We start from the raw sequence: 27,021 nt of genomic DNA, 5'->3' as shown, positions 1-27,021 counted from the left end.
TGAGAGACTAATTAAAAATGTATCATTATATAAGGAAACTGTGATTATTTTAAAATTTGATACTTTTACACCAAGTTTCATTGATTAATTGGATGTTAAGGGGTATATATATATATATATACATATATATATATATATATATATATATATATATACATATATATAGGGGAATGTTCTGATGTAAAAATGCACTCTTTGAAGGCTATACTGGACGAGGTGCTAAGTGCAATAAAACTTTGGATCTGGTTCCTGTTGTCGTTTTTCTACAATTTCGTTTGCTGTGTTGATTTTCGATGACTTGGGGGACCCTTCTGACTCCTCGAGGTCAGTGTCAGAGGTCAGAGACTCATCCTGGGAGTCTACATGCTTCCTCTTACATTTTCTCTTCCGTGGGGGCTCCTCAGAAGGATATTCCGGGGAGGTCTCGGAAGAGTGGGGGCCACCAGCCGGTAGCTCCTGAGGCTGAGGATCTCTGCTGTCCAAGGAGAGAGTAGGAGGTGAGACAGAAGTAGGTGCCTTAGGGAGAAGAGTGTCAGTACCCTTGGTAGGAGCTGATGATCTGGACAGCACACTCCTCATCATCTCAAATGCCAACCTCTCTGGCTCCGAAGACCTCCCTGGCTCTGAGGGGGCAGAGGATGCAGTCGGCTCCAGAGCCATCGGCTCCGAGATAGACATAGGATCTGAACTCACCCTAGCCGACGTGCCAAGAGGAAGACTCGGAACCGAAGAAGTCCGGTTCCAAGCATCCTTGTCGGGGCCAACCGGGGAGCTTCGGCTCCTAGACGCTACGGACAGCGCCGAGAGTGTCAGAGCAGAACTTGGCTCCAAAACAGCCACAGCGGGAGTTGGAGCCGAAGGTTCCACCAATGGTACCAAACACTCTGGCTCCGAAAGATCAGCATGGCTCAGAGGAGGAATGATCGAAGGGGGCTTAATGGACTCAAGTGGCTCCGGAACCGACTGGGTCGAAGCCAACAACAATTTAGGTAAGGCAGATGACTTCAACAGTCTCAGCACTACCTTCTTCACATCTTCTTCCGATAAGCTCCTGGAAGACCTGGATGACAAGGTAGGAGAGTGGGATCTCTGCAGTATTGGAGACTTCAATATAGGGGAGACCGGTAGAGGATCCATAGACTGGCTCTGAAATGGTCTCAGCGGTCAGCTCCAAAATACTTGGAACTGACCCTGTAATCACAGTACTGCTCTCAGTCAGCACCAAACTCTGTGGAGCCGATTTGACAGTGGACTTATCTGATTTGGTGATTTTAAGAGGTGGCTCCGAGACACCAGCCGGTGCCGGGGAGGGCCTCTTAGAGGACTTAGACCTTTCCTTTGTAGATTTAGAAGAGGCGGAAGTGCAAGCCAGATCTTCCTCAAAGGAAGGTTTAAGAAGACCTTTTAGGATGAGCTTGTTTTTTCTTTCTTGCAACACCCTAGCACTGAATGAGTGGCAAAATAAGCAAGTCTCCTGTACATGGATGGCCCCCAAACAGTAAACGCAGTTACTGTGGCTATCCGTTATGGACATCTGTGAGCATTTAATACATTTGTTAAAGCCAGATGGCTTATGGTCCTTACTCTCTTTAGACATTCTCACAGAGATGAGCACACACACACAGAGAAAAGAGGAGAGGGAGGACTAGGTCCTCTAATTTAAATGGGCCTAGCCCTGCAGGAAAGAGGAAGACACCACGAGGACTAGGTCCTCTAACTTAAACGGACCTAGCCCGGGCAAGAAGGGAAATGGAGAAACTAGGTCTTCTAACTAAAACAGACCTAGAGAGTTACAGTAAGCAGAGAAGTTCACACACTCAAACAGGAATACTAAACAAGGGAAACAGAACCTAGTTCTGTTAACAACAGTAACCATTGAAGCAAGCGGGAATCCGCAAAAAACTGACATGCCTACTGCCAACACACAGTCTAACAGAGCACAAAAGGTGCCTACAAATACTAACGCAAAAAACTGAGACAGTCTAAGAAACACGAAAACCAGCACACAGGATACCAATACTAAAAAGCCAAAAAGGCCAAAGATTGCACCAAATGGCGCAGTTTTAAAGACTAACTATACTAAATTGCGAACTACGCTAACTGTGACTAAACAATGATATAATAACAATTTTTGACTAAAACAGTCCAAAAATTTTTGAATAAGTATAGTAAATGCAAAACCTAGCCATAGCCAGAGAGAAGCACAACCAAACTCGTCGACGCTGTAAACGAGATCTGGGGATTGTACTGGTGCACCATGGAATACCTACCTAGCACGAGCCAACTAGAAGACTTCCAGCTTGTAAATAGGCTGAGTCAGAGCTGAGGATCGGCTCCAATCCCATATGTAAGGATGAAGGTGATATAGGACTACAGAACATGACCAAGTTGTTGCCTCCAGAATACTTCTAGAGTCCACCCGCCCATTAAAGAAGGCAAAGCCCCCAGATAAAATGTGCCACTACCCTAGCTGGAATAGCAAAAGCAGAAGACAACTATATGGATATAGTCTAGATGAAGGTTAGCATTTTTTTGTCCCAGCATAGGAAACAAACAGCTGTTCAGCCTTACTAAAGGACTTGGTTCTGTTAAGCAAATATCTGAGCTGCATATTCACATCCAATGTATGTAGAATCTGTTCTCCCCTTATTTTTTGGCTCTGGAAAGAAAACTGGGAGACTGACAGTTTTAATTCAAGGTAAACTCAAATGACTTTAGGCATGAATGAAGGATTAGTGGGTAATGCAGCCCTATCCTTATGGAAAACCAGATAAGGTTCCCCCACTGTGAGAGGTTGCAACTCAAGATACTCGTCTTGCAGATATCAGAACAAGAACAACAGTTTTCCAAATAATGAACTGCAAGCCAGCCAATTCAGCCTGAGAGGTCAATTCAAAGGGAGTTGGAACAAAACTGAGATCCCAAGGAGGAGGAATTTGCATCCGAGGGGTCTCAAGTGCAATACTCCTTTCAGAAACTGTTTGATTACAAACACAGAAGAAAGAATGGAATCCTTAGTCAGACGAGATGAACTGGCTGCAAGATGCACACTGATGAAAGCTTACGACAAGCTGTATTTAAGTAACTTTACAAATATTTGAGAACAAGGGATACTACTTCCTTTTCAGGACCACTGTGATTGGCAAGGCACCAACTACAAAATCTCTTCTGTTTGCCAACATAAGACTTTCTAGCAGCAGGTTTTCTTGCTTCCTTCATGTACATGCTACATATCCTCATGAAAAAGGTGTCTAAAAGGTATTAAAATTGAATCACCCAGACTTTTAAGTTGCAATCGATTGATGTTGGGGTGTATCAAACTCCCCTTGTGCTGTGTGAGTAGATCCAGTCTGTGCTCTGATGGAATACAGGAGGCCTAAAGAGTCACAGAATGCTGAAGAGATGAGACTCAAACCATCACTCCCTTCTTTGTTGAGATACATCACTGTAATGTTTGTAACCACCTGTAAAGGGCCCTGAGCCAACAGATGGTGTAGAGTTACTGAAGCTTGAATCACTACAAATATTTCCTTGATGTTTATGTGCTTTGGTCTGCCCAAAGATTCCCACAGACCTTGCATATTTTCTCACACGGAAACTGCACCCAAAGCATAATCTGAAGCATCTGTATAGACAGATCAAATTGGGGTTGGAAGACATAAAGGAAGTCCTGGATTGAGAGCCATTTGATCCCTCCACTACTGCAATTATTGCCTTACAAACCCAGTAGTGGAATCTGGAAGTCCAAGTGGTATAAATGCTTTGTCCAAGAAATTTTAGGTACCACTGGATGTTTCTTGAGTGTAATCTGGCAAATGGTATGAGGATCATGGATGTCAGGAGGCCTAGAATCCTAAGAAACTTCCTTACAGGAGACTGAAGTTTGAGAAAAAAATCAGAAATCTCTGCTATTAAGTTATTACCTTTTCTTTTGGAAGGAAGGTCATTTGCTTGAGTGACACCCCAAGAAGACAATTTCATGAGAGGGTGTGACACAAGACATTTGTAGGTAAATCCCAGATGTGACAGGAGGTTGGACACCTTTGTTAAAGACTCCAAACATCCAGAAGACTCTGCAGAGGTGCAGTGGGCAGCCCAAACGATAATGCAGAATAATGAAAATCCATATACAGCAAACCTTAGAAAATTCCTGAAACTGTCAGCATTGGGTATGTGATGGTAAGTATCTGAGATCCAGTGTTATGGTAAGACAATGCTCTGGAAATTGTGTAAGCAATGATTCTGGGCTAATATCTTTAATTTTAACATTCACATAAAGTTTGAGAAAAAAAAGAGATCTGACACAGGTATCCCTGCACGCTTCTTCTTTGGTACAAAAATATCCTGGAATAAAAACTTTTGCCCATGTGATTTGCAGGTACTGGTTCTATGATCCCTGCATCTAACATATGTTGTAGCCCTAGTGGAAACAGGTCCATCTGGTTTGGTGGATGTGAGAATTTCCCTGAAAAGAAGAGAGTCCACCCACTGCCAAGTGAATCCTTCCTAAATCACCTTCAACACCCATCTGTCTGAAACCGTCTGGCCTCATTCTAAGGGGTTGAGAGTCAGTCTGTGTGAGAATGGTAGGGAAAGTGGGTCAGGAGGTATGGGTAAGATGATCAGATTCCTGGCAGTCATTCACTAGCTGGATATTGTCCCTACTTGGGAAAGTTACTTCTTTTATTTGGTTCCGAAGAGTTATCCTCCTGCCATTTTCTTTTGGGGGCCTGTATTATTGGAGTAGGATTTCTGTTTGTTCCGCCCTCTAAAGGATTGATAAGCGGCCTTGTTAGGGAAGAACCCGAGTACAAAATCTTACGGACTCCATGCATCAATTTACCTCTGTTATCCCACTGTTCCAAGATCTGTGTAGCCATAGGCCCAAATACCTGATCTGGACTAAGTGGAGAATTAAAAACGTCAGACTTCAAACCATCAGAAAAATTCTGATTATGCAATCAAACAAATCTTCTCAACACCACAGAAGACGCACAAGTTAAATTTAAGTGTAATTACAGTGACCATGATGCAATTATCAGGCTAAAACAGTGTAGCTATCAAGAATCTCTGACCAAGGAGTGAACAGTGACCTGAAGAGCTCACAGGTTTCTAAATTCAGCTGTTCCTGTACGCTGGGCCCAAGGTCATCAAAGAATATACATTTCTTTAAATACCCATTGTACTTATGAAATTCAATCCACAAGTGTTAAGTTGACTTTAAATGTTGCTACTGTATGTTTACTGAAAGTCTGATCAACATGAAGACAATGCCATAAGCTAGTTAACAGCCTACAAAATTAATTTATCCATTGTCTTAGTCTTCATCTTTGAGAACCTCAAAATTAGTATTATAGTTTATGACCATTCTACAAAGTCCATGCATTTCCAACCCTATTAAGGCTTGTGAAAAAAAAGGGAGGGGTCATTAAAAATTCTGTAAGCAAGACACAGCTTTCCTCCAAACAACCTGTATGAGACACTGTACATGTTTAACTTAGCTAATCTGTCTGTATGAACAAAATCTTAACCTATAACATTTTAGAACTATTCAATTTCTCTGACTGCATTTTATCTATCATCTGTTGTATACATCTGATACATGATTTATCAACTGTATGTAACTATTGGCCTGTATCCTTATTACAAGTTTAGCCTGCATTGTCTTTGTTTTTAGCGTTCTAGACTCAGGACATCCTTAAAAAAGGGTTTTAGACTAGTGTACTAACCTGGTTAACAAATGCAAAAATAAATAAAACAATTTTCCTCTTGCAAATGGATATCTGTCAGCTTCTACATACAGAATTTAGAGTTATACTTTAAGATAAGCCTGGCTGAATATTTAAATCTTACTGTATGCTCAAACAATTCATTACACCATGTACGCATGTGTATTACTCTCTCTCTCTCTCTCTGTATCTTGTGGAGCTTTTCTCCCCAGGCCTCCATTGAGTAGGGGTTTTCTACCCAGATGGACATTCCCAGTCAAAAAAAGCAGTAAATAAATAAATACTTATGACACCTGGATGCCGTGATATAATGGTTTTAATCTCTGTGCCCATGATTTTCAACAAAAGAGCTCAGTAACTAAGCTGACAAGCCAAATATCCAGATGAGTGAAACAAAGAATAGTCGCTAAAAAGGCTACCTCTGAGAGAAATAAAAGGAAAAGTGAAACTAAACTAGAAATAGCCCTTAGTCCAAATATAAAACAGTCAACAAATGAGAAATATGGCAAAATCCTCAAATCAATAAATCCTGCAAAATCCATAACAGAAAAGTCCAGTGAAGTGCAGTGTGACTTTTCAAAAAAATTTACTGAAGTGTAGCACTGCCCTTCAAAAGACAGCCAACCATAATGAGATAAGTGCTTTTTATCTTCAAAGGTTAAGCACCTAAGCACACTGTTAAATTCCAGAAAATCTAGAAGAAAGAAACATTTTACAATAAATTTCAGCCGAGTTCACTTAGAAGATAAAATACATGTAAATATTATGGCAGCCTAAAACAAAGAATTTTGTGCACTCTAATTTCTCCATTTTCTTAGACCACAGCAGTCCCACTGGTACTTTCTCCTTTAATTGTGCTCAGTTTATTGTTTTTAGCAGTCTACTGTCTCCCTTCCTTAAGTTTATCTCTCTTCTTGTGTAACCACTTTCAGCTCTGAGCCAGTATTTTTCCAGTGCTACAATTCTGCATTCTGACTTACTTTTTCACATTGTTTGCTATTGGTGGGGTTGGGCTAGCCTTTGTACTTGGCTTTTTCAAAGTCCATACAAACCTCCTTACATTACATAGTTATTCAAACAGTCAAGTGCAGTTTTTTTACAGTTATTACCATTAGTCAGGTCAAGGTGATATTGGACTAACTCTCCTACTAAAACCGTGTCCTAGAGCAACAAAATCAAGACTTTCATCTGCTAGCATATAGACCTTTTTAACTGCATTGTTCCTTTTATTTCTCTCTCTCAGCAGATTTGTGACTGTTTAAGTTCAGCCACCAATTATTTTTTTCTGTCGTTTTGCCAAGTTTTTAACCAGTTTTATTTGCCCTCACTAACGCTCGAGTTGACTCCACTCCCCTACCCCCTCTTACTCTACACTTATACCTACATAGCACCACCCACCTCAAACCAATACCATCAGTTCTCTCCAGAAGTAAATCAATCAATAGAATTACTCCCAGTAGTAACACCTACTCTAGATTAGCACCCAAGACTCTCTCTCAAACTGTCTTAATCCTTGCCACCTTTAACTATCAAATTACATTTGTACAACCAAGTCAGTACCCTCCTAACATTTTCTAATCTTAATTTACAACAAAGATAAAACCCAAGTTAAATAAGGTGCACCTAACTCAGATTTTTATTTCTCCTCACTCTACTAGCCTTTATCAGCAGTTATCATATCCATCTCCTTCAAATACTTAGGATGTCAACCAGTCCTCGCAAAGAATATCAACATCTACCCAGCCTGTCTTTCTCCATAACACCATATCTCTACAAATAAACCGTATCTGATTTCATTATCTATAAACATCTCAAAACTAAGTATCCAAATTTACAACCAAATACCAAACCAAGACCAAAATATAACTGGCCTCACTCTTCCCGCTGTAAAATTTCAACTCAAAAAGTTAGTGGAGATATTCATGCCAACCCAGGTCCCACTATTCTTAAAACCATCAATTCCAATCCCAAAATAAACCAGTCACCTAATACATCTCTCAAAAACAGAAACCAAACTCACTTTATTGCACATGCTTCTTATGTTCATATTTAGTAAAGTCCATGACATGCATGCCTTCCTTGTCACATACACTCCTGATGTAGCCATAGCTACTGAAACCTGTTTAGAAAAAAAAAGAATAATGAGATCCCCCCCCCCCACCAGGATACAATATACTCAAGCATGACAGACAAGACAAGTGTGCAGGTGGTGTAACAATCATCTATAAAGATTCCCTAACCAGCATCTTACTTCCACATGAAATACCCAAATTTAACAATGCTGAACTTTTAATAACACTACTAAAAATCAACAATAGGGAAGCTATATGTTTAACAGAAATTTATATACCACCCGGGATTAACACTAATACTGCTGAAAGCATCCTGTATTGTATATCCCAACAAATTAACTATGAAACTATTAATACTTGGAGACCTAAATGTTGACTGGCAACTCAAATTCCACTACCCCTGGAAACTCAAATTCCACTACCCCCAATGAATCCATAAACGTGTGCAACTTCAGACAATTAATAACCACACCTACTAGAATCAATACAGCTTCAGGGCGACACTCAACACTAGACTGGATTCTTACAAACAAACCAGACAAACACAAGTAGGTTGCCTCTCAGATAGCATAAGTGGCCACATAGCGATACATGCCATTAGAACTCACCATAACCTAGATAAACATATTATCTATAATCAGATACAAAACACAATCAATTTCAGCAAAGATATTTTTAATAAAACAATAGAACAATATAACTGGAATGTACTTAGAACAATGCCACTAGATACTGCTGTAGAACACTTTAATAACATATTCTTACAGACCTCAAATAATCTAGCACCAGTACATAATGAGAGAGTAAAGTTTAACCCCACACCATTGCTGATAAAAAAAAAACAAAAATCATGATAAAAGGGATAAAGCCTGGAAACTGGCATAAAAATAGAGCTCAAAATGCCTTCCAGCAATTTAGACATCTTAGAAACCTTGCAAAACTCCATGTCAAACAGGGTAAGGAAACATGCTATACCAAACTACAAGACAAACATAAAAACAACACAAAACTTTCATAGCCGTCACCAAATAAACTACTCCATCTTGGCAAGACCACCAATCCCTCTCCAAAAACAGACAGTATGACAGACTCTATCCCCATACAAATTAATTCCTACATTATACAATCAATATTATCTCTCTTAGACAATAACACATCTGCCTCCCTTCTCTCTACCCTGTCCAATCAAAACCACCCACAGCTCTTCAATTTTAGTCCAATACCATAAGGAAGTTGATCCTTAAACAAAAGACTATTTCCACAGCTGTAGACCAACTACCATCAGACTACCTAAAAATGGCCAGAGAAGTTACAGCCTTCCCTGTGTCCATACTAACTAATAGGTCCATAGCACAAAAATATATCCCATCACTGTGAAAAAAAATCATGCCACTGCACAAAAGTGGCACATCTACAGAGTTTAATAACTACAGACCAATAACGATTCTCTCCCCCCTCTCCAAAATATTAGAGAAATGCATCCATATGCAGCTGATGCAATACCTAACCTCAAATAACCTGCTCTCAGAAACACAACATGGCTTTAGGCCCCAGCACAGCATCACTACTGCTCTACTACATTCTACCAATATAATAAACCAACAAAAAAACAATGGTCTGCTTGTGTCTACCACATTCTTAGACTTGTCAAAGGCATCTGATACTGTCTTGCACCGGCAACTGCTTGTTCAACTCTCTTTAATTGGATTTTCACAACACTCCTTGCTGTGGTTTTTTAGTTATCTTTCTGGAAGGCAACAAGCAGTTAAATGGCAAAAAACCTACTCATACTTTTAACCAGTTAATTCAGGTGTCCCTCATGACTCTGGGCCCTCTCCTATTTCATACATTAATGAACTCCACACCTCCGCTCACTGCTAGTTTAGTTCAGTATGCAGACAACTCAACATAAATATGAGTGGACTCAAAAATAAATAAGCTCCAAGACATTGCCTCAAAATCCTTCTCCCTTGTAGAAACTTGGCTCAAAGAATCAAACCTCCTACTCAGCCCCAAGAAAACTAAGTTTATGCTTTTTACCTCAAAAAGTTGTCAAGATCAAAATCAATCTTTTACTATAAAGTCAGCAAATAATACGATCATTGAAACTGTAGCTCACAGTAAACCTCTAAGAGTTATAATAGATGACAATCTCAAATATGACCAGCAAATACTGCACACCATTAAATCTACACACCAGAAACTAGGCTACCTTTACAGGATCAATGGATTACTTACAGATACTGTGAGAAAAACTCTAGCCACTGCCTTCTTATTGCCAACTCTTATACGCTGCTCCTATCTTAACAAATAAACAATACCCGGAGAAAGAAACTTGCTTCCTGCTACAATAAAATAGCTAAATTTGCTACCAATCTCCTCATAGGCTACACCGTTGTCATAGCCTAAGCAATTAAACTAGCCTGAACTGCACAACTACCTAACATATTCAAAACTAACTACAGCACATAAATTCATTCGTCATCCAGAAAAGTGCCCTGCACAACAACAGATATTACTGCCTTACTGCTTGGCAAGAGACCTCCATTTTAGTAACAAATTCTTATTACTTACAAATAAATCAATAAATCAAATGTTGCAGGAGACTCGCTCTACTCCCAATGTGTTGCTAAACTCTGGAATAGTATTCCACACAAATAAAACTCTGACAAATTTAATAGTTTTAAATCACTACTTAAACAACATCTTAACCAGTCCTGGTCCTGCACATGCTCATCACAAGTTTAAGACTTTGTGTTCACCGTACAACACTCTCAAACAGAATACTCTCAACCTCTCACTGAAATGACAAAACAATTTTTATACACAACTGCTGCCTATACAATCCACTAAGTTGCATGTGGGCTTTCACTTTGTTAACATTCACCTCTGTAAAATCTTAGAATGTTGTTGTCTTTCGGCTTTTCCCGGTTAGGGGTCGCCACAGCGGAACTCCGGTCCGCTAATAATTGGCAGTAGATTTTGACAAACGCCGAGGTGCCAGCTCAACGTTCGACCTTCAGCGAAGGCACGCCCATTTACGTATGTCTTTCAAAAGCCCACCCAACCGCGGGGAGGACATGCAGACTCCCCACAGAAGGTACTCCCCGCACACCAGCCAAGAATCGAACGGGAGAACCTCTTGCTGTGAGGCAACAATGCTACCACTGCACCACCGCGGATTTGTAACTACCATTTATGTATAAATGTAAATAGAAATGTAACTACTATTTTTAGCTGGAACTTAGCATAACGTAATATATGCAAATGGAGCTTTTATCCCAGGGCCTCTGCTGAAAAATGGGTATTACCTAGTTGGACTTTCCTGGTAAATAAATAAATAAAAAATAATAAGATTAAATAAGCAATTCTAAGAATGCAAACATAATTTACCAAAGAGAAATTGCTGCATAAAGTAGAAAGGCAAGGACATGCCATACAGAGGAAATGTAGATATACAGTTAACATAACAATAGTGAAGATAGGCTGACCCTCTCAGTTTAATAAATCATTAAAAGACATCAGAACAAGCAATTGATTCCTTACATGCTTGACTTCCCTTCTCTCTTTCCTGTGCTTGCTTCCCCATAATCCCCATTTTATTCCTTAGTTTTTGTCTAATTATCAGGTATATCAGTGCTCAGCTGTTGAAGACATTTGAGGGCATTGTTGAGGGGCTTCTTGTCTAATTATCAGGTATATCAGTGCTCAGCTGTTGAAGACATTTGAGGGCATTGTTGAGGGGCTTCTTAAGTTATATAGTTTTAGGTCCCTCCTGTATGGGAGAACGCATGCTGTACTGTTGCTTTTTTAAACTATAAAAACTGCTAGCAAATCTGCTGTCTAAAGGTTAACAACTTGCCAAAGCCACACTGCTGAACCAGAAAACAGTAGCTCCCAACCGTTCATTCCCCAAAATGTGAACACTTCCTCTTTGAATGTGGAACAAATAGGCAAAATGTGGAACACTTCATCTAAGAAGCTCACAGCATAGTTGATAATTGTTTCCTCACGTTTACTCATTCAAGAAATTACTTTCTGTATGACTCAATATTAGTTACAGTTATCTTTAAAAAAAAATCTTAACATTAAATTTATGAAAGAACCTTTCCATGTGGAACAGTGCCTCAAAATGAGGAACAATCCTCATAATGAGTTATACTTGAGAAGTATTGTTCAGTTTCTGTCTGGTCCTGCTTAAAATCAGTGTGCATAATGTTTTTATAGCTTCAGGTTTAATGGATTACACAGGCTATATATACTTTTTTTTAACCAAAGTACCTACACCTCACCTTGGGACCAAACAGTGAAAAGGTTGACAGCAGAGCTAACCTTTATTGTTTAGGACACTGGAGCCAAATAAAGGCTTTACCAAGCTGGACCCATAAATAATGGATATCAAAAGGGCAGAGAGAAATCAAAAGAAGCTAGCTAAAAAAACAAAAAAACTTTCAAAGTGAAACTGTCCACAAATAAATTTCAATCAATAAGAACTGAATATAACACCTACCAACACTGTCTTTTACACACCACCAGTGCGAGACTAAAACAAGTATCATAGCAGAATACTAGGCTAATTACTTTAATGGCCTTTTTAAGCCTAGCCATGCTACTCAATAATATTAGCTAGGTATTGGTCCCACATATTTTGAGGGAGGGTATATAAGATAGGAATAAGTGGTTAAGCGCTTACAATCTTCCTCTCTCTTAGAGAGATAGGAGGTCCACAGCAAAAGTATGTTACGTTTCTCTATCCACTGATCAAGTTTCCCTTGAAAAAGTGCAGGGAAGAACTTTGATTCACATGAATGGGAAAGCCTGTTCCAGAGAAGGGACAGCCTCTGAAACACAGACCTGTCCCTCCAGCATGTCTTATTTATGTTGCAGATGTAGTTATGGTCCCCGGATCAGGTGTTTCTATTGTTATTTGTTTTCTGGATGTGCAACAGGTCTATTAATGCTGGATCACAGGATGCTTTGTAGGCCAAGCATAGGTCACGTCCCAGCAAACTGTAGGAGACCGAGTACAAGGACAAGGCTTTTAGGCTGTTCACATAGGACTTGTTTTCGACATTTTGCTTATTTGTTCCTTGTGTACTCTTTTCATAAGAGACCTCTGTAGATGTTCCAGTTGTTGCAAATGCTTGGTTACGTAAATACAGAAGGGAACATTGTACCTACAAGTATTCTCTGCACTCATAAGGCCAAAGGAACAATGATGGAACTAGATGCCATAACCTTGCTTATGAATTGTGCAACATAGAATGATTTCTTCACTACAGTAGACACAAGATAATCAAAGGCCAAGTTACTGTCTAGATGCATTCCCAAATCCCTGACTACCGGGCTTTCTTTTAGGAGTGTATTTTCTATAAAGTAATTTGCAGAGGTGGCCGGCTTTCTGAAAGCTAGTAGTATGTACTGCACTGAGTGAAACTGCAACTCCAGCATCAGTTATTACTCAGTGTCAGGCCTTCTTAGAGGGAATCCAAGTCTTGGGAGGGATTTAATGACTGCACCTAATTCACAATTGTCTACAAACCTGGTCAGCCAGAGGCATTTGATTTTAGACTTGATTTCAGAGAAGTAGATGCCAAACAGAAGCAGCCCATCACTGAACTCTGAGGCACTCCACTACCGAGCAGCCTTTTTGAGGAGGCAAACTCCTCTATTCTAGCTTTTTAGGTCCTATCTGTGAGCTAGCTGGCTATCCAGTGGGTGATGTAGGAGTTTATAACTAATTTAATGAGCTTGCCTACAATGCCCAAGTGGGGTGTTGTGCCAAATGCATTTTGCCCTTGTCCATTGCTTTGCTGACCTTTTCAAAGAAGTTCATCAGACTGAGTAGGCATGTTTGAAGGTTTCCAATGTCTTCATTAAATACAGGCATGATTATTTTTTATACAGCTTTATATATTAGCTTAATAAGACTCATAGGTCATTAGTTCCCTGGGTCCACATAAGGCTTGCCCTTGTGCAGTGAGAACATTTATTTGGTGAAATAGCAGTTCTAGTGGGCACAACAGTTCATGTTTCATGCTACAAAGAAGGCATCTTGGGATAGTATCATGGCCCATCAATGCAGTGGTCCTGGCCTTGGACAGTGCCTTGAAGATCTGTTCTGTAGTGATAGTTAGAGGAGTTATGGTTATTGGTATTTAAGGGAAGTTGGGTGGGGGAGATGGAAAGTAAAATTAAAGCTAAATTTGTTGGCCAGTAGATTCGATGCATCGTCCAGATTAGTATATACAACACCATTTACAATTAATTATGTGCACTGTTGTATAGTCCCTTTGAGGTTGCAAACGTAACTGAAGAAAACGTTTGAATGCCCTTGGCCTGGGAGACTATTTGTATCTCATATCTGGCTTTGGTAGACTTTATTAGCTCCTTGGCTTGCTGGTTAAGATTGATGAGGAAGATATTACCTTGCTGGGCATTGTTTTTCCTAATTTTGCCATTTTATTTCCTTTTGTTATACAACATGCTGATGTTAGGATTTTGACAGGACAGCCTATTTTGTTTTCATTCTGTGCCTTTCCTGGGTTGCTACAGCTGTCTCTATGCAGCTACTACAATTATACACTGTTTCCATAAACAATTCTGGAGAGGCAGCTATATTCTTAAGGTTTGGGTGGGAGAGTAACTTGAAATGTTCCCAGGGTGTCCCTTACTAGTAGGAAGTTTGCCACAAAATAATTCCTGAAAGTTCCAGGGTTTTATTTGAAAGGAGACAACTTTATGGTTGGACCTGACCAGTGAGGACAGATCATAGTGGATGGTACAAAGTCCTCCCATGTTGGTGAGGATCAGGTCAAGGATGTTTGCATCCCCAGTGGGTACACTGGGTACAGACCAGCTGGAAGAGGGTGTTAGCGTTTTATTAAGTCCCGGAATCTCTGAGCCTGCATTTTAGGGGTCATATAAGATTCCCAGTTTATAATGGGGTAAAGTCACCCATGAATATAGTACTGAGTGAATGGAGAGTGCTTCAAGTACACTTAAGTATATGTTATGGGTTTCATGGGTCAAAAAGGAGGACCTATAGCTTGCGAGGATATGGTGTGAGACTTGAATGCACCTGAACTTCTCCATGTCCAAATTACCATAGGTATACTGATTGACCAGTCTTGAGGTGCGTTTTTTACACCTTTATTAAATTATCAGTTAAGACATAAGCAAACATGCATTCATATAAAAGAAAATGCATATTAACATGTTTCCAGTTATACAGATAACATATGTTCTTTTTTATAATCATCAGTCCAGCACTATTCTGCATGTATTGTTCTCAAAATTTCCATTTACTTCTGTGTAATTTGCTTTACAATCATCAGATACAGCTGGTTTAGACTTTTATTTCCATTTTCTAGTAATAGCTTTTTTGGCAGCCACCAGAATTAAACTTAACAAGGCCTTACTATGTTTACGTAATTCAGATCCTGCATCCCAGCTCAAAATAATCATTTCCTTATTTGCTCACCCAATATTTCTGAAAGAGTACTCTGTAGGGCATTTTTAAAATCAGCCAATTCATTACACCCCCAAAACATATGTTCCCATTTACCTCTTTCATCCCCACCGCACCTCCAATATTTGCATTTACCTGAGGAAAAATTCTTTGGAGTCAGCTTGGGTATAAGAATATAAATGCAAATACTTCCAAGCAAAAATCCTAAACCTTCTAGACTGTGTTATATACTCGGGAGTCATACATATGTCCTCCCACTGTTCTCTTGTAAATTGCTTATCCAGTCTCTCTTCCTAGTCTTTACTAAACTCATCTGATTGGTTCTTATAGTTATTGTGCAATATTTTATATACTCTACTAATTATCCCTTTTTAAACAGTAGCTTCTCTTCTAGATTCAACTAAATACTCTAATAGAGCAGGCCTTTCGCTTAGGATTCGCTATCCTTTTCTCTTTGCCTACACTCTGCCTTCCCTATCAGGGATTGAGATCAGTCTCTAGCCTGCAGTCCAACTGTCTTCTTGGCCTCATCTCACTCCATTACCTCTCCCTCTCTAGTTATTTGCTCCCATTTTCTTCAGTAAATTCCAGCCCACTCTTGCCAAATCTCTGTACCACTACTTATCTGTTGGCAAAATCTCATTTCTCCAGTCATCTGTTGGCTTAGTTCTTAGAATTTTTCTGCTATTTTATGAATATAATATTCTGTATGGCTGTGACTCTCCTTAAGAAACTGCATCCAAAATCCCACGCTCCATTTCTTGAATTCCCCCCTGCTTCATCATTATCTCTTTCCACTTTGAGTTATAACGTTCTGCTTGTTTTATGTATGAGCCTTAATTGGGTAGGTCTATAATGACCCTTCTAATTAGGTAATCCTAAACCACCTTATTCTGTTGGGAGGATCAGCGTAGCCCACCTAACCCATTCCCTCTTCAAATCTTTATTATTGTCCACAACTTCTCCTCTGGTTGATAAAAACATGCCTGACCTCTATATAAAACTAGAGAGACTAAAAACATTTTCAGTGCTTGTACATTACTAGGCACATCCATAAATAACAGCTTCCATTTTTTTCAGTTTTTATATTAGCTTTTGTTTAGTCTCTTCCCACATATCCTTAGCTACCATAATGGAAGCCTTTTTAATCCATACTTCTATGTACCTTCATCTTGTAGTGTCCCCAATAGGTATGGGTATTGCCAAACCAATTCATCTGTAGGTAAACAATTTATGGCTACAGCATTTGTTTTATCTCCATTAATTTTATATCCTGAAAAGACCTGAAACCAGCTCAACATGTTCAACACTGAGATGTCCTTTTCTGGATTTATTGAATTCAAAATAATATTGCCTGCAAATAAAACCAACTGTTCTTGATTACCATACCAATTATAGTCTTGAATTTCTGAGTCCCTTATCTTCTTTGCCAATGGCTATAAATAAAAAGGAAATAAAGGGGAAAGGGGGCATCCCTGCCTGGTTCCTCTGTTCAAGCACAACTTGTCAAGAGAAACCCTCCTACTTTAATTCTTGCCTCTGATCCCTGATACATCCTCTTGATTAACCTTAATATTGTAGCAGGGAATGCAAAAGCTTACTTTGCCATACTCACTGCTTACTATGTGAAAATATTTTCTTTGCATCAAGATCCAACAGCCGGAGCAGAAGTGGCCTGTTTTTGATGCAAACAGAGACACCTCCACCTTCTGTGCCTTCCGATGCATTAAGTAGTCTAAATGTATGGAAGGCACTGCACTGCCTAGGTGCTCTTTGGATCTTTGAACGGAGTCTCAGACACTGAACCAATACATGTACTCTTCAGGATGAGGAGAGCTTGCACATGATGGAGAGGGAGAGGACAGCTTGTACATGGTGGAGTTTCTTGTTCAGACTCCTGGCACTGAGCAGTAACACTTTTAGATATTTTTGGGATGGTTCTGCTATGTTGGAAGACTTATCCGGTTGGCAATGCCTAAAAAAGGCACTATGGTGAGGACAAGGTTTCAGCCAATACATGAAAGCCTAGACTGGATAGGTGCAGAGCATCCCTGGCAAAACAGCATGGCCTGTCAACCAGCCACTAAGACCTAAATATAAACCCACATATTAGTCATAGGAGATTCTATTGTGAGAGACACAGATGTGCCCTCACCAGGCTGGATAAGGAGAAAGTCAGGGTTAGTTGTTGCCTACCAGAATCCACCATATCACCAATGCACTGAAGTCTCTCAACAGGTACTGTTATGACTCTGTCATAGTCCATGTTGGAGTGAATGACTTGAGACATACCTCCCTGGACTATATGAAGAGAGACAAGATCGAGCTTGCTGAGTATGTGTCCCAGGCAGGTATGTTCCTAGCCTTAAGCAGCACTCTACCGTTACCCAGAATGGTGATTCAATACAAACAGAAAATGACTGACTAACAAGTGGCTTAGTTTCTTGTGTCATTTCAAGGGGATCTAGCACCTGACAGCCTGGGATGACATGACTGATGAGCCTCGATGCTTTGCCAGACATGGCCTGCATCCATCTCCCTTGGGCTTCAGGCTCCTGGCAAAGGCTCTTACCTCCCCTATAGTGCCTTTTTTAGGCAATGCCATGAGTTCAAAACTACCAACATGTAAATTTCATCAAAATGTAAATTAAAGGTTATGCTGCTAAACGGTAGGAGTCTAAACATGAAACTGCACTCATTGCAAGCATTCTTAACCCTGGAAGAAGCTGACATTTGTGCAGTCACAGAAACCTGGTTCAAAGCTGTAGAGAGCACCCCAGCCATAGCAGGTTACTCATCCTATCATTCATTCAGACCCCAAACTGTGGGCAGCAAAACAAAAGGAGCTGGAGTTGCAAAAGACATACACACCTCTAGGCTGGTCAAACAGTATGATGCACAGAAAATACTCCAGGTGCAGTTAACAACTGATAAGACTCCTTTTCAAATCACAGACAGATACAGGCCTCCAACTCTGACTCAAGATGCCCTCTCCACCTATCTGCACCTCTTCGAATCTATCAAGATTCAACCCTTTACCCTGATCCTGAGTGACTAACTATCCAACCATAGACTGGAAGAAATATTCATGACAAAACACAAATGCTCAGAGATTCCTTGATTTCGTCAATGCAAACGCCTTGGACCAGTTGACTGACACCCTCAAAAGAGGTGAAAATATCATGGACTTGGTATTAACCAACATGAGTGACCACTGCAGCATCCATGCAATGTCATCATCTCTGGTAAGATCTGACCATAAAGCAGTCACATTCGAAGTCACCATCTCCCCTGACCCCCCCTCCCCCACTCCAGCTAGGGTCAAACAAAAAAACTTATCCAAAGCTGATTACAACCTCCTGAGGGAAGGTATAAACAGCATCACAGACCCCCTCCCCCCAGAAACTGGCACATATGTCCAAACTTACACCAAAGTATTACATGAGCATTTATATAGCTACATGGAATTGGGAATACCATATAGGACAAAATCATCCTCCTCAAGGAAGAGTAAACCTGTCTGGTGGACATCTACAATAAATAAACTCTATAATAAAAGGAAAAAATTGCTGTCCAGAACCAAGCAGGTGTCTAAATGGAAGCAATCTCTCCTCTCCTTAGCCTGAACAAGCAAATAAGAGCACTAGTCAAATCCTCCAAAGTAAACAAAGTCCAAACTGGCCACATCTACTAAAGACAATCATAAGGCTTTCTTCACATATGTCCGCAATCTCAAGGGAAGCACCCAGAGCTGCTCAGAAATGGCGGTCAAGTACACCACATACATAAGCCCTGTAGATACAGCCGACTTTTTGGCAGACAGGTTCAGTGAAATCTTCACTCCTCTGCCCCCCACCACCAATCAGTAAAACAGGACATCCTCTGTACCTGCCCCCCCCCTATTTCTAGGAAGCAAGTCATCACTGCCCTCTCAAAGGCAAAAAATACAGCCCCCATAGGACCCAACAACATCCCAGGCTGCATCCTACATGAACTCAGGCAGGAACTTGCAGCACCATTAGGCACCCTATTCAACCAAAGCCTGAGCACCAGCTTCATCCCACCATCATTACACCGATCCAGGAAATTACAGACCCATCAGCCTAACTAGCCTGACCTGCAAAGCCATGGAGCGAACTGTCATGGACCACATTAACAAGGACATTGGCAATCTCCAAATACTTGATCCCACACAGTTTGGTTTTATAAAGGGGAGGTCATGCCTGTTAAATTTGGTCGACTTCTTTGAGACAAGTCACCAAGGCCATAGATGAGGAGATGATGGTGCACACTGCCTACCTTGACCTGGCCAAAGCCTTTCAATACTATTTCCCACTCAGGTATAATACATAAACTCTCTCAACTAGGCATCAATCCATAAGTTACCAGATGAGTAGCAAACTGGCTCACTGACAGAACCCACCTAGTCAAAATGGGGGAAGCCATCTCAAGTAGTAGTCCCGTAACAAGCGATGTACCCCGGGGATCGGTCTTGGGGCCTCTGCTGTTTGGGATATACTTCTCAGAGGTGCAGGCCAAATCTAGTGGGCTATGGCTGACCAGGTTTGCAGATGACTGCAAGCTGGGTGCTGTCATCAATTCTCCTAGTGATGTGGGCATCCTTCAAGAGGGTCTCACCCAAACAAATGACTGGTGCCAAAAACATGGCCTCAAACTGAATGCCAAAAATCATTATCCTTTTTGGTGAGAATGACACCCTCACAAATTATCACATTGATAATAAGGTACTAAGCACACAATCGATCATGAGGGATTTGGGCACCCAGGTTGATAGCAAACTGACTTTTGACCACCATATTGCCTCCGTTGTATGGAAAGCTTTTTACATGGCCCACCCCCATTAGTAAGGGTATCTCATCCATGGACATCCCTGTATTCTTCCCTTATAAGACCCATTATTGAGTACAATGCCCCTTTCGGCATGTACCTCATAAAGCACATACAGCAACTGGAGAGACCACAGAGGTTCCTCACCTGGAGAATCCAGAGCCTCAAACATCTACCCTACACAAATAGGCTAAAAGCCCTGTCCCTCTACTCAGTCTCCTACAGACTCCGCAGAGGTGACCTCCGTCTGGCATACAAAGCAATCTCAGAGCCCGCCCTAATGGGACTGTTGCATATCCACAAGTCAAGCTCCACTCGAGTAACCCACACACGTGACCTCAACCTGGTCAGTGACATCAACAGGACTTGTTGGCGGGACAGATTTGTGTCCCAGTGACTCCCCCTTTTGTGGAACAGACTCCCTCTCCACGTAAAGCACAGTACCTTGTTAAACCTTTTTAAGCGCAAACTGGATGGGGAACTGAAAATATACCCCTGGGATTCCACCTGTGTCCCTGCTTGACAATGGCATAGGGTGCAGACTTGTTAGAACATGGGCTAAATTCTTGGCTAGGCTTGTAAGGGCCTCAGGGCCAATAGCCTAGTAACTTCCTATGATCCTATGATATCCTCACAGACTGACAAATATTGTAACCCCTTCGAATGTCACCAAAAACCAAAAACTTTGCAAAGATAGTTTACATCTGTCCTCTGTAGGCTCTACTCACCCTGGAGGATGCAGACATTTTGTCAAGAGTGCTTTTGACATTGCTGAGGATACTTACTGTGAGTGCAACATCTTGGAGGCCTTTGGGTTCAGGAAGATTACACGCAAGAGCCTTAGCATATGTGGATCTGTATATCTGGTCCATATTTTGTGTGGAGGGCATAGTGTGTGTGTGTGTGTGTGTGTGTGTGTGTGTGTGTGTGTGTGTGTGTGTGTGTGTGTGTGTGTGTGTGCTTCTGACAATTTTTTTTGGTTTTAAAAGTGCTTGTCTGCAAGAGCTCTGCCCTCCAGTGACACTGTGTAACTATAATTTTCAAGTTACTGTATCATTCTGCTTAAGAACTGGGTGGTTGTCAGTGAACATGAGACAATAGCTACAGTGCTTCAAGGGCATCCACATCTACCAAACTGGCTGCAGAGACAATAGGAAAATATACAAAGGCAACAGATCCTTATTAAGTGATCTACAAACGGAAGATACAAGAGGGGTCTGTAGCTGGACAGTTCAGCTGTCGTAATAGTACAGATTATAAAAAACACTTTCTAAAACTAAACTCATGGGGCAGTAAGACCACAACAGAGAACAGTACTACTAGGAAAAAACTGGTAGAATCTACTGCTTTGCGCATAAATCTCATGCAAGGATTCACTACACAAATGACTCTAATGAAAAAGATTCAGGACATTTGCTGGAAGCATTAATACTTCAAAAAGACTGCTGTGAAGGTTGAACTACCCATTGCAGTCTACCCGAGCTTAAAAGCTCTCGCTGCCTCTATTTAGAAGTTCATAGTGCCTCCTTTATTGAAAAGAAACACCCTTACTGCCCCAGCCATAAAGTTCTTTTATATGATTTACTGTTTCTTAAAGTGCAGCATTTAGGTAGAATGTGACAAAAGGACTATTTATCATTACGAACAATATACTTCCCCAAAAGGTATTATTTTTGTTTAAAATTAAAATAAGTCTTCATTTTCAGAGGAAGGCACAGGGTAGGCAGACATTCTCTTTTATGATGCTATAGCTGGAAATGATGATGAATTGGAAGACCTGTGCAGAACCACTGACATACCTTTGCTAGAAAACCTTCACTGGTCACAGACCGGCTGGACTTGCACTGTTGAAATGGGGTGGGCTTGAACCTGGGACATGGCTGCTTCCTGCATGAAACAAACATTTATCCACAAAGTACTGACAATCAATGTCAGTGTCTTAGCCTTTGTTCATGCTTGCACTTGCTACATGCAACAACCAAAGTCTTGCTGGTGAAAGTACTGCTGGCAGTTCAGAAGTCATAACAGCAGCACTTGGAAACTTTTGATAAACCACGTAAGATTCCTGTTTTTGGATATTTTCTGCTCTTGGAAAATACTTGTGATTCTCTGTTAGAAACAATCCAAAAAATGATGGCTTTCTTGACTTGTACAGACTTTTCAGAGGCCTGTGCTGGAGTTAGAATTTGTCTATCAGAACCATATGTGGTAGCAATTCTTTTCCATCTTTTTGAAAAGCATTTTCCCTGTAATAAGAGCCTTTGCAGATGTGTCAACATTATGATTACTTTTTTTTTTTTTTTTTTACTTTCTCTTTCCTTACTATAATGTTATAGGTTCTACCTGGCTCCTTCATACCCAAACTAAACTTCTCTCTTCTCAAACTTACAAAGTTTTTCCCAAATGAAAAATATTCAACCCTATTTCTGTAGCTCTGCTGAACATTTTCAAAGGGGTCACAATTATCTTGAGAAAAAAAAAAAAAACAGCCTTCAGTGAAGTTTGCTTACCATCTCCCTACTGAAATATCAACACTAGAAATGTTGACTGACAACAAGCTTAAAAACAACACAGGAGAGGAGCAAATTTCGAAAATTGCTCTTATCCTTTAAACTTCTTTTTGCTGGGGTGGGCAAGCACCCTCTACACACCCCATGTTGGGGAAAGCCCTCCACTCCCCAACTCCAAGATCACCATACCTTCGAGAAAAGGAATATTCTAAGAAATGGCATCTTGGACTTAGTTTATGCAAGCCTGATCTTTCGGACACTCAGTGTCTGTATTTCAGGACTAGATCTTGCAGGTCCCAACATTTCAAATGGTTACCTTGCCTACATAAAAACACACTCCAAATTATTTCAGTCAGCAAGCTGTTACAGTAAAAAAAAATTCTAACTTTTTTCTTTCAGTTGTAACCAAAGTTTCCAGTTCATGAAGGAGTACCTGTAAATATAAAATGCAATCTAGGGCTGAAAGTTTCAAAATGGAGAGAACTGAAGAAGGTGTCCAAAAGTGCTGCTTTTATGGCAGGCTAACACTACCTAACAACTGTATAGAAACAGCTCATGAAGGGCACTGGCTTTCACAAAGCAGTACCAGACTGCTAGAACACTTGTCCAGATCACAGATGATGCTGGTGAACAGAAGCCCAAATGCTGTTACAAGAATCCTTCCCAACAAGAGATGCATTTTTTGCTGCAGTCCATTAGTGTTCATGTATGATCCGTTGAATTGCTGGCGTCTGTATACAAGCCTGGATAACCATACTGCATACCCGGATTAATCCACATGTCAGAATGATTCTTTATGACATCATCGATTCGTTCTAAATTTTCAACCATCATGCTTGGCAATAATTTTGTTCTACTGGGAATCCATCACCATCATCAACCCCCCCCCCCCCCATTTTCATCCATTTTCTACATGAGGTCAGGCTGTTGTGTCAGCTGTCACCATCTCTCTATTTAATACTAATCTAATTTCTTTGACATTCATGCCTGACAGCCACAGGTCTTCTCTCACACAATCCATCCACCTCTTTGCTGGAAGCCCTCGTTTCCGCTTGCCTTTTTCCTGACTGTCCCAAATCTTTTTTACAAGATTGCCTTCTGCTTCTCTGCACATGTACCTGAACCACCTTAATTTGTTCGCTCTGATCTTTTATGCAATTGGAGCTACTTTGGCTTCTGCACTTGCATCCTCATTTCTTCATCTGTCCCACAATGTGAATCCTAAACACACGTCATTGCACTTCATCTCCATCACCTCTAGCTTCCTCAACTCCAGGTTTCTGTATTATACAGTATTACTGGTCAACACCACTGTTTTGTACACCTTATTTTTCAGCTTATTTGGCATTTATCTGTCTTACACTGTCCCTGACACACTGTGACAGTTAGCTGCAGCCCCTCTAATTCTAGCTTTGACTTCCTCATTCAGACGACTTCTCCTCAACCAGCACCCCCCCAGATAATTGAAGATTTTAACCTATTCTATTTTCCTTCTAGCTCAATAATTTAGCTTCTTTCAATTTCCACTATTTGCTGTCATTACAACTGTCTTATCTGAACTCAGTTTCAAACCATGTGCCTGCAGTTTTGCATTCTAATCTCATATCCTTTGTTGAAGTTCTTAATCAGTCTGCCTGCAGTGCCACATAGTATGCATACAGCAACTTTCTTAATCTGTCCCCTCGACCTGTTTGCTAATGTAGTCCATCACCAGTATGAACAGCAGTGGGATTGGAGCTGAACCCAGATGCACGCCTACTCCCACTGGGAAATCCTCCGTGAATCCAAACACACTTGGTACTCAAGTCATTGGGTTCTTGTACACAGCCCGCAGTAATTCTTCCAATGTTTCGGAGACTTGACGCTTTCCTCATCTAGCTTTTTCTCAACTATAAGTCTCACTGTAAACATCAGGTCAGTTGTGCTGTATCTTGATCTGAACCCGATCTGCTCATCTCCCATCTTATTTTCTACTACTCTGTGTATTTTCAATCACCCTCTCTAGAACTTTTATGCTGTGTGGCAGGAGTTTGATACCTTTATACTGCCCACAGTTGTGAATGCCCCATTTGCTCTTTTACACTGGCACTAGAATGCTTATTCTCCAGTTATATGGGATACACCCCTGTCTCTTATACTGCTATGGGCACCCTCAGCAGCCATTTCTCCCCTGTCTCACCCAATACCTTTATCCTATTTGATGTGGCCTCATCTCAGCCTGCTGCTTTTCCTGACTTCATTTTCCTTACTGCTATTCTTACTCCTTCTATGGTGGGCTCCTCCTCTTCCTTCATTGTAGGCTCTGCCTGTGGCAGTACAGCTTATGTGGGGTTTTCCTCACTCAGAAGCTGTTTTAAATACTCCTTCCATGTGCCTTTGATATCCTGTGGACTAGTGAGCAGGTTGTTCCGGCTGGCATCCCTTATGAAAGGTGTCTGACTATCTTCTTAACCTTTCTATCTTTGTCTTGCAACTTGAAACAAACAGTTTCTTTGTGCTATCTACTGCTATCTACGGAGTCATTTTCCAGAAGGTATTACAGTGTACCTCTGATGTCTTGTTCTTTGTTACTGCAACTCCTCTCTCAGCTTGTTTGTTACACAACTAGTATTTCTTTTTAGCCTAGTCCATATCGTTTATCTCCTACTTCTTCCTGCACTCCTTTTGTTTGATGACTTCCCGGACTTCTGCATTCCACCACCAGCTTTCCTTATGTACATTATATCCATACCTGCCTCGGCCACGTTCTGTAGTCCTCACACACAATGTTTTGAGGTGCTGTCATTCTTTTTCAACTCCACATATTTCCTCTTGCTCCTGAGATGCTAGAGCCCTAAATAATTCCTTGAACTGTTGTGCTTTCCCTCCAGTTAACTTCCAGATCTTCAGCCTAGTCTTTGTTGACCTTTGGGGTTTTCTATGACCACTGCTTGCAGCTTATTGTGGTAACCAGTGATTTATGCTGTGGGCCTACTTTTTCATAAGGAATAACTTTGCAACAGCTGATTCTACCCCACTGCCCTTTACTTACTAGGAGAAAGTCTACCAGAGCTGCATGTTGTCACTCCTGTCTGTAATCTTGTGACCGTCTCTTTTGCTGAACCATTTTTTTTGGTCACCATCAAGCCATTTGTCAGACAGAAGTCTAAAATGGCTTCTCCTTCCTGTTGCCAACTACTGCACTCTTTTCCTCACTATCACAACCCTGCTGTGAGGCATAGGCTGAGATTATGAATAATGCCCTATCATTACACTGGAGTCAGATTACCATGAGTCTGCCATTAATTCTGATGACACTCCTCACTGTCTTCTGAAGTATCTCCCTCACTACAATTCCAACACCATTTCTAATCTATTCTCCTCCTGAGCAGTAGACTCTGGATCCCAAGCAAAGAGGCTTTGCTGCACTGCTTTTCCATCTTGTCTCCCGCATATATAGGATGTCCTGTCTCCTCCATAACATCATGTCATCCATTTCCAAGCTTCATCCTGTCAGTGAAGCTACACTGAGTGTAGGAATTCTTAGCTCATGTCTGGCAGGTTTATGGGTTTTATGTCCAGCTTTCTCTCAACAGAGCTAGCCTAGTAACCCAATCTGGGCAAATGGACACTGGATGGCTAGTTGCTTACTGACTCAAGGCTGATGGGCTTTACGGTGGGACACACTGGCGAAAAGGAGCACATACACCCCTCCCACTGTTAGCATGGGTCCCTGACATTGGTGGGAATATGCTGGGTAATGAACCCACTTATCACCAACAAATACCCATGACCATTTGGCTACATATGTCAACATTACTGAATGACCTACAAGTATATTTTACAGTCAAGTGGCAAGCACTGCCATGGCATGCATGTGATCCATGTTCTCCTATTCTGATGATACTGCACACAACAGTACATGCCAAAAGCAGTTGATCTATACAACTCTTCCCCTATAATGCACCAGCTAGAGTCTGTGTTGCTGCCCAAAACTCCATTTTTGAGTGTGTTTGAGATGGAAACACTCAGCTTGTTTTTGGGAGTGTGGAGGAACCCCTCAAAGACATAGGGAGAACGTGCAAACTCCATACAGGCACTGATCAGAGGTTAGGATTTAGCCTTTAACCTTCAGAATGGGAAAAGAAGACCTTAACCATTATGCCAACTGGGACTACAAAGAAATAAAAATTAGTAACTGGATCGCTAACACATACAACTATTAGCACCTTTAAACTCTAGAACTCATGGTATCACATTTTTTTCATGACAGCTAAACATAAAATTACAAGGTAACCCCACAGCATGTCCAGATAACTCCTGTGTCTCAGACTTAGTCTGACATGAAGAATTAATAATGTACCTCAATTTTCGAAAGCTTAAAATATGAACTTACACTTCTTTAGGAAGAA

The 27,021-nt window shown here is 40.9% G+C and overlaps 1 protein-coding gene across 1 annotated transcript in view; it reads right to left on the bottom strand.

Annotated features, from left to right (window-relative positions):
• Positions 1-27,021, bottom strand: part of RRP36 (ribosomal RNA processing 36) — a 349,049-nt gene that overhangs the window by 23,789 nt on the left and 298,239 nt on the right. The window contains exon 6 of the mRNA XM_044061146.1: positions 27,006-27,021. This exon is cut by the window's right edge and continues 102 nt beyond it. Coding sequence (XP_043917081.1) covers positions 27,006-27,021 — 16 coding nt within the window. The remainder of the gene's footprint in view (positions 1-27,005) is intronic.

The sequence above is a fragment of the Protopterus annectens genome, chromosome 1.part0, assembly GCF_019279795.1.
Source record: "Protopterus annectens isolate FY-2018-M chromosome 1.part0, PAN1.0, whole genome shotgun sequence".
NCBI lineage: Eukaryota > Metazoa > Chordata > Ceratodontiformes > Protopteridae > Protopterus > Protopterus annectens.
Note: the sequence above shows the minus strand (reverse complement) of the source record. Positions and strands in the feature narration are given on the sequence as shown.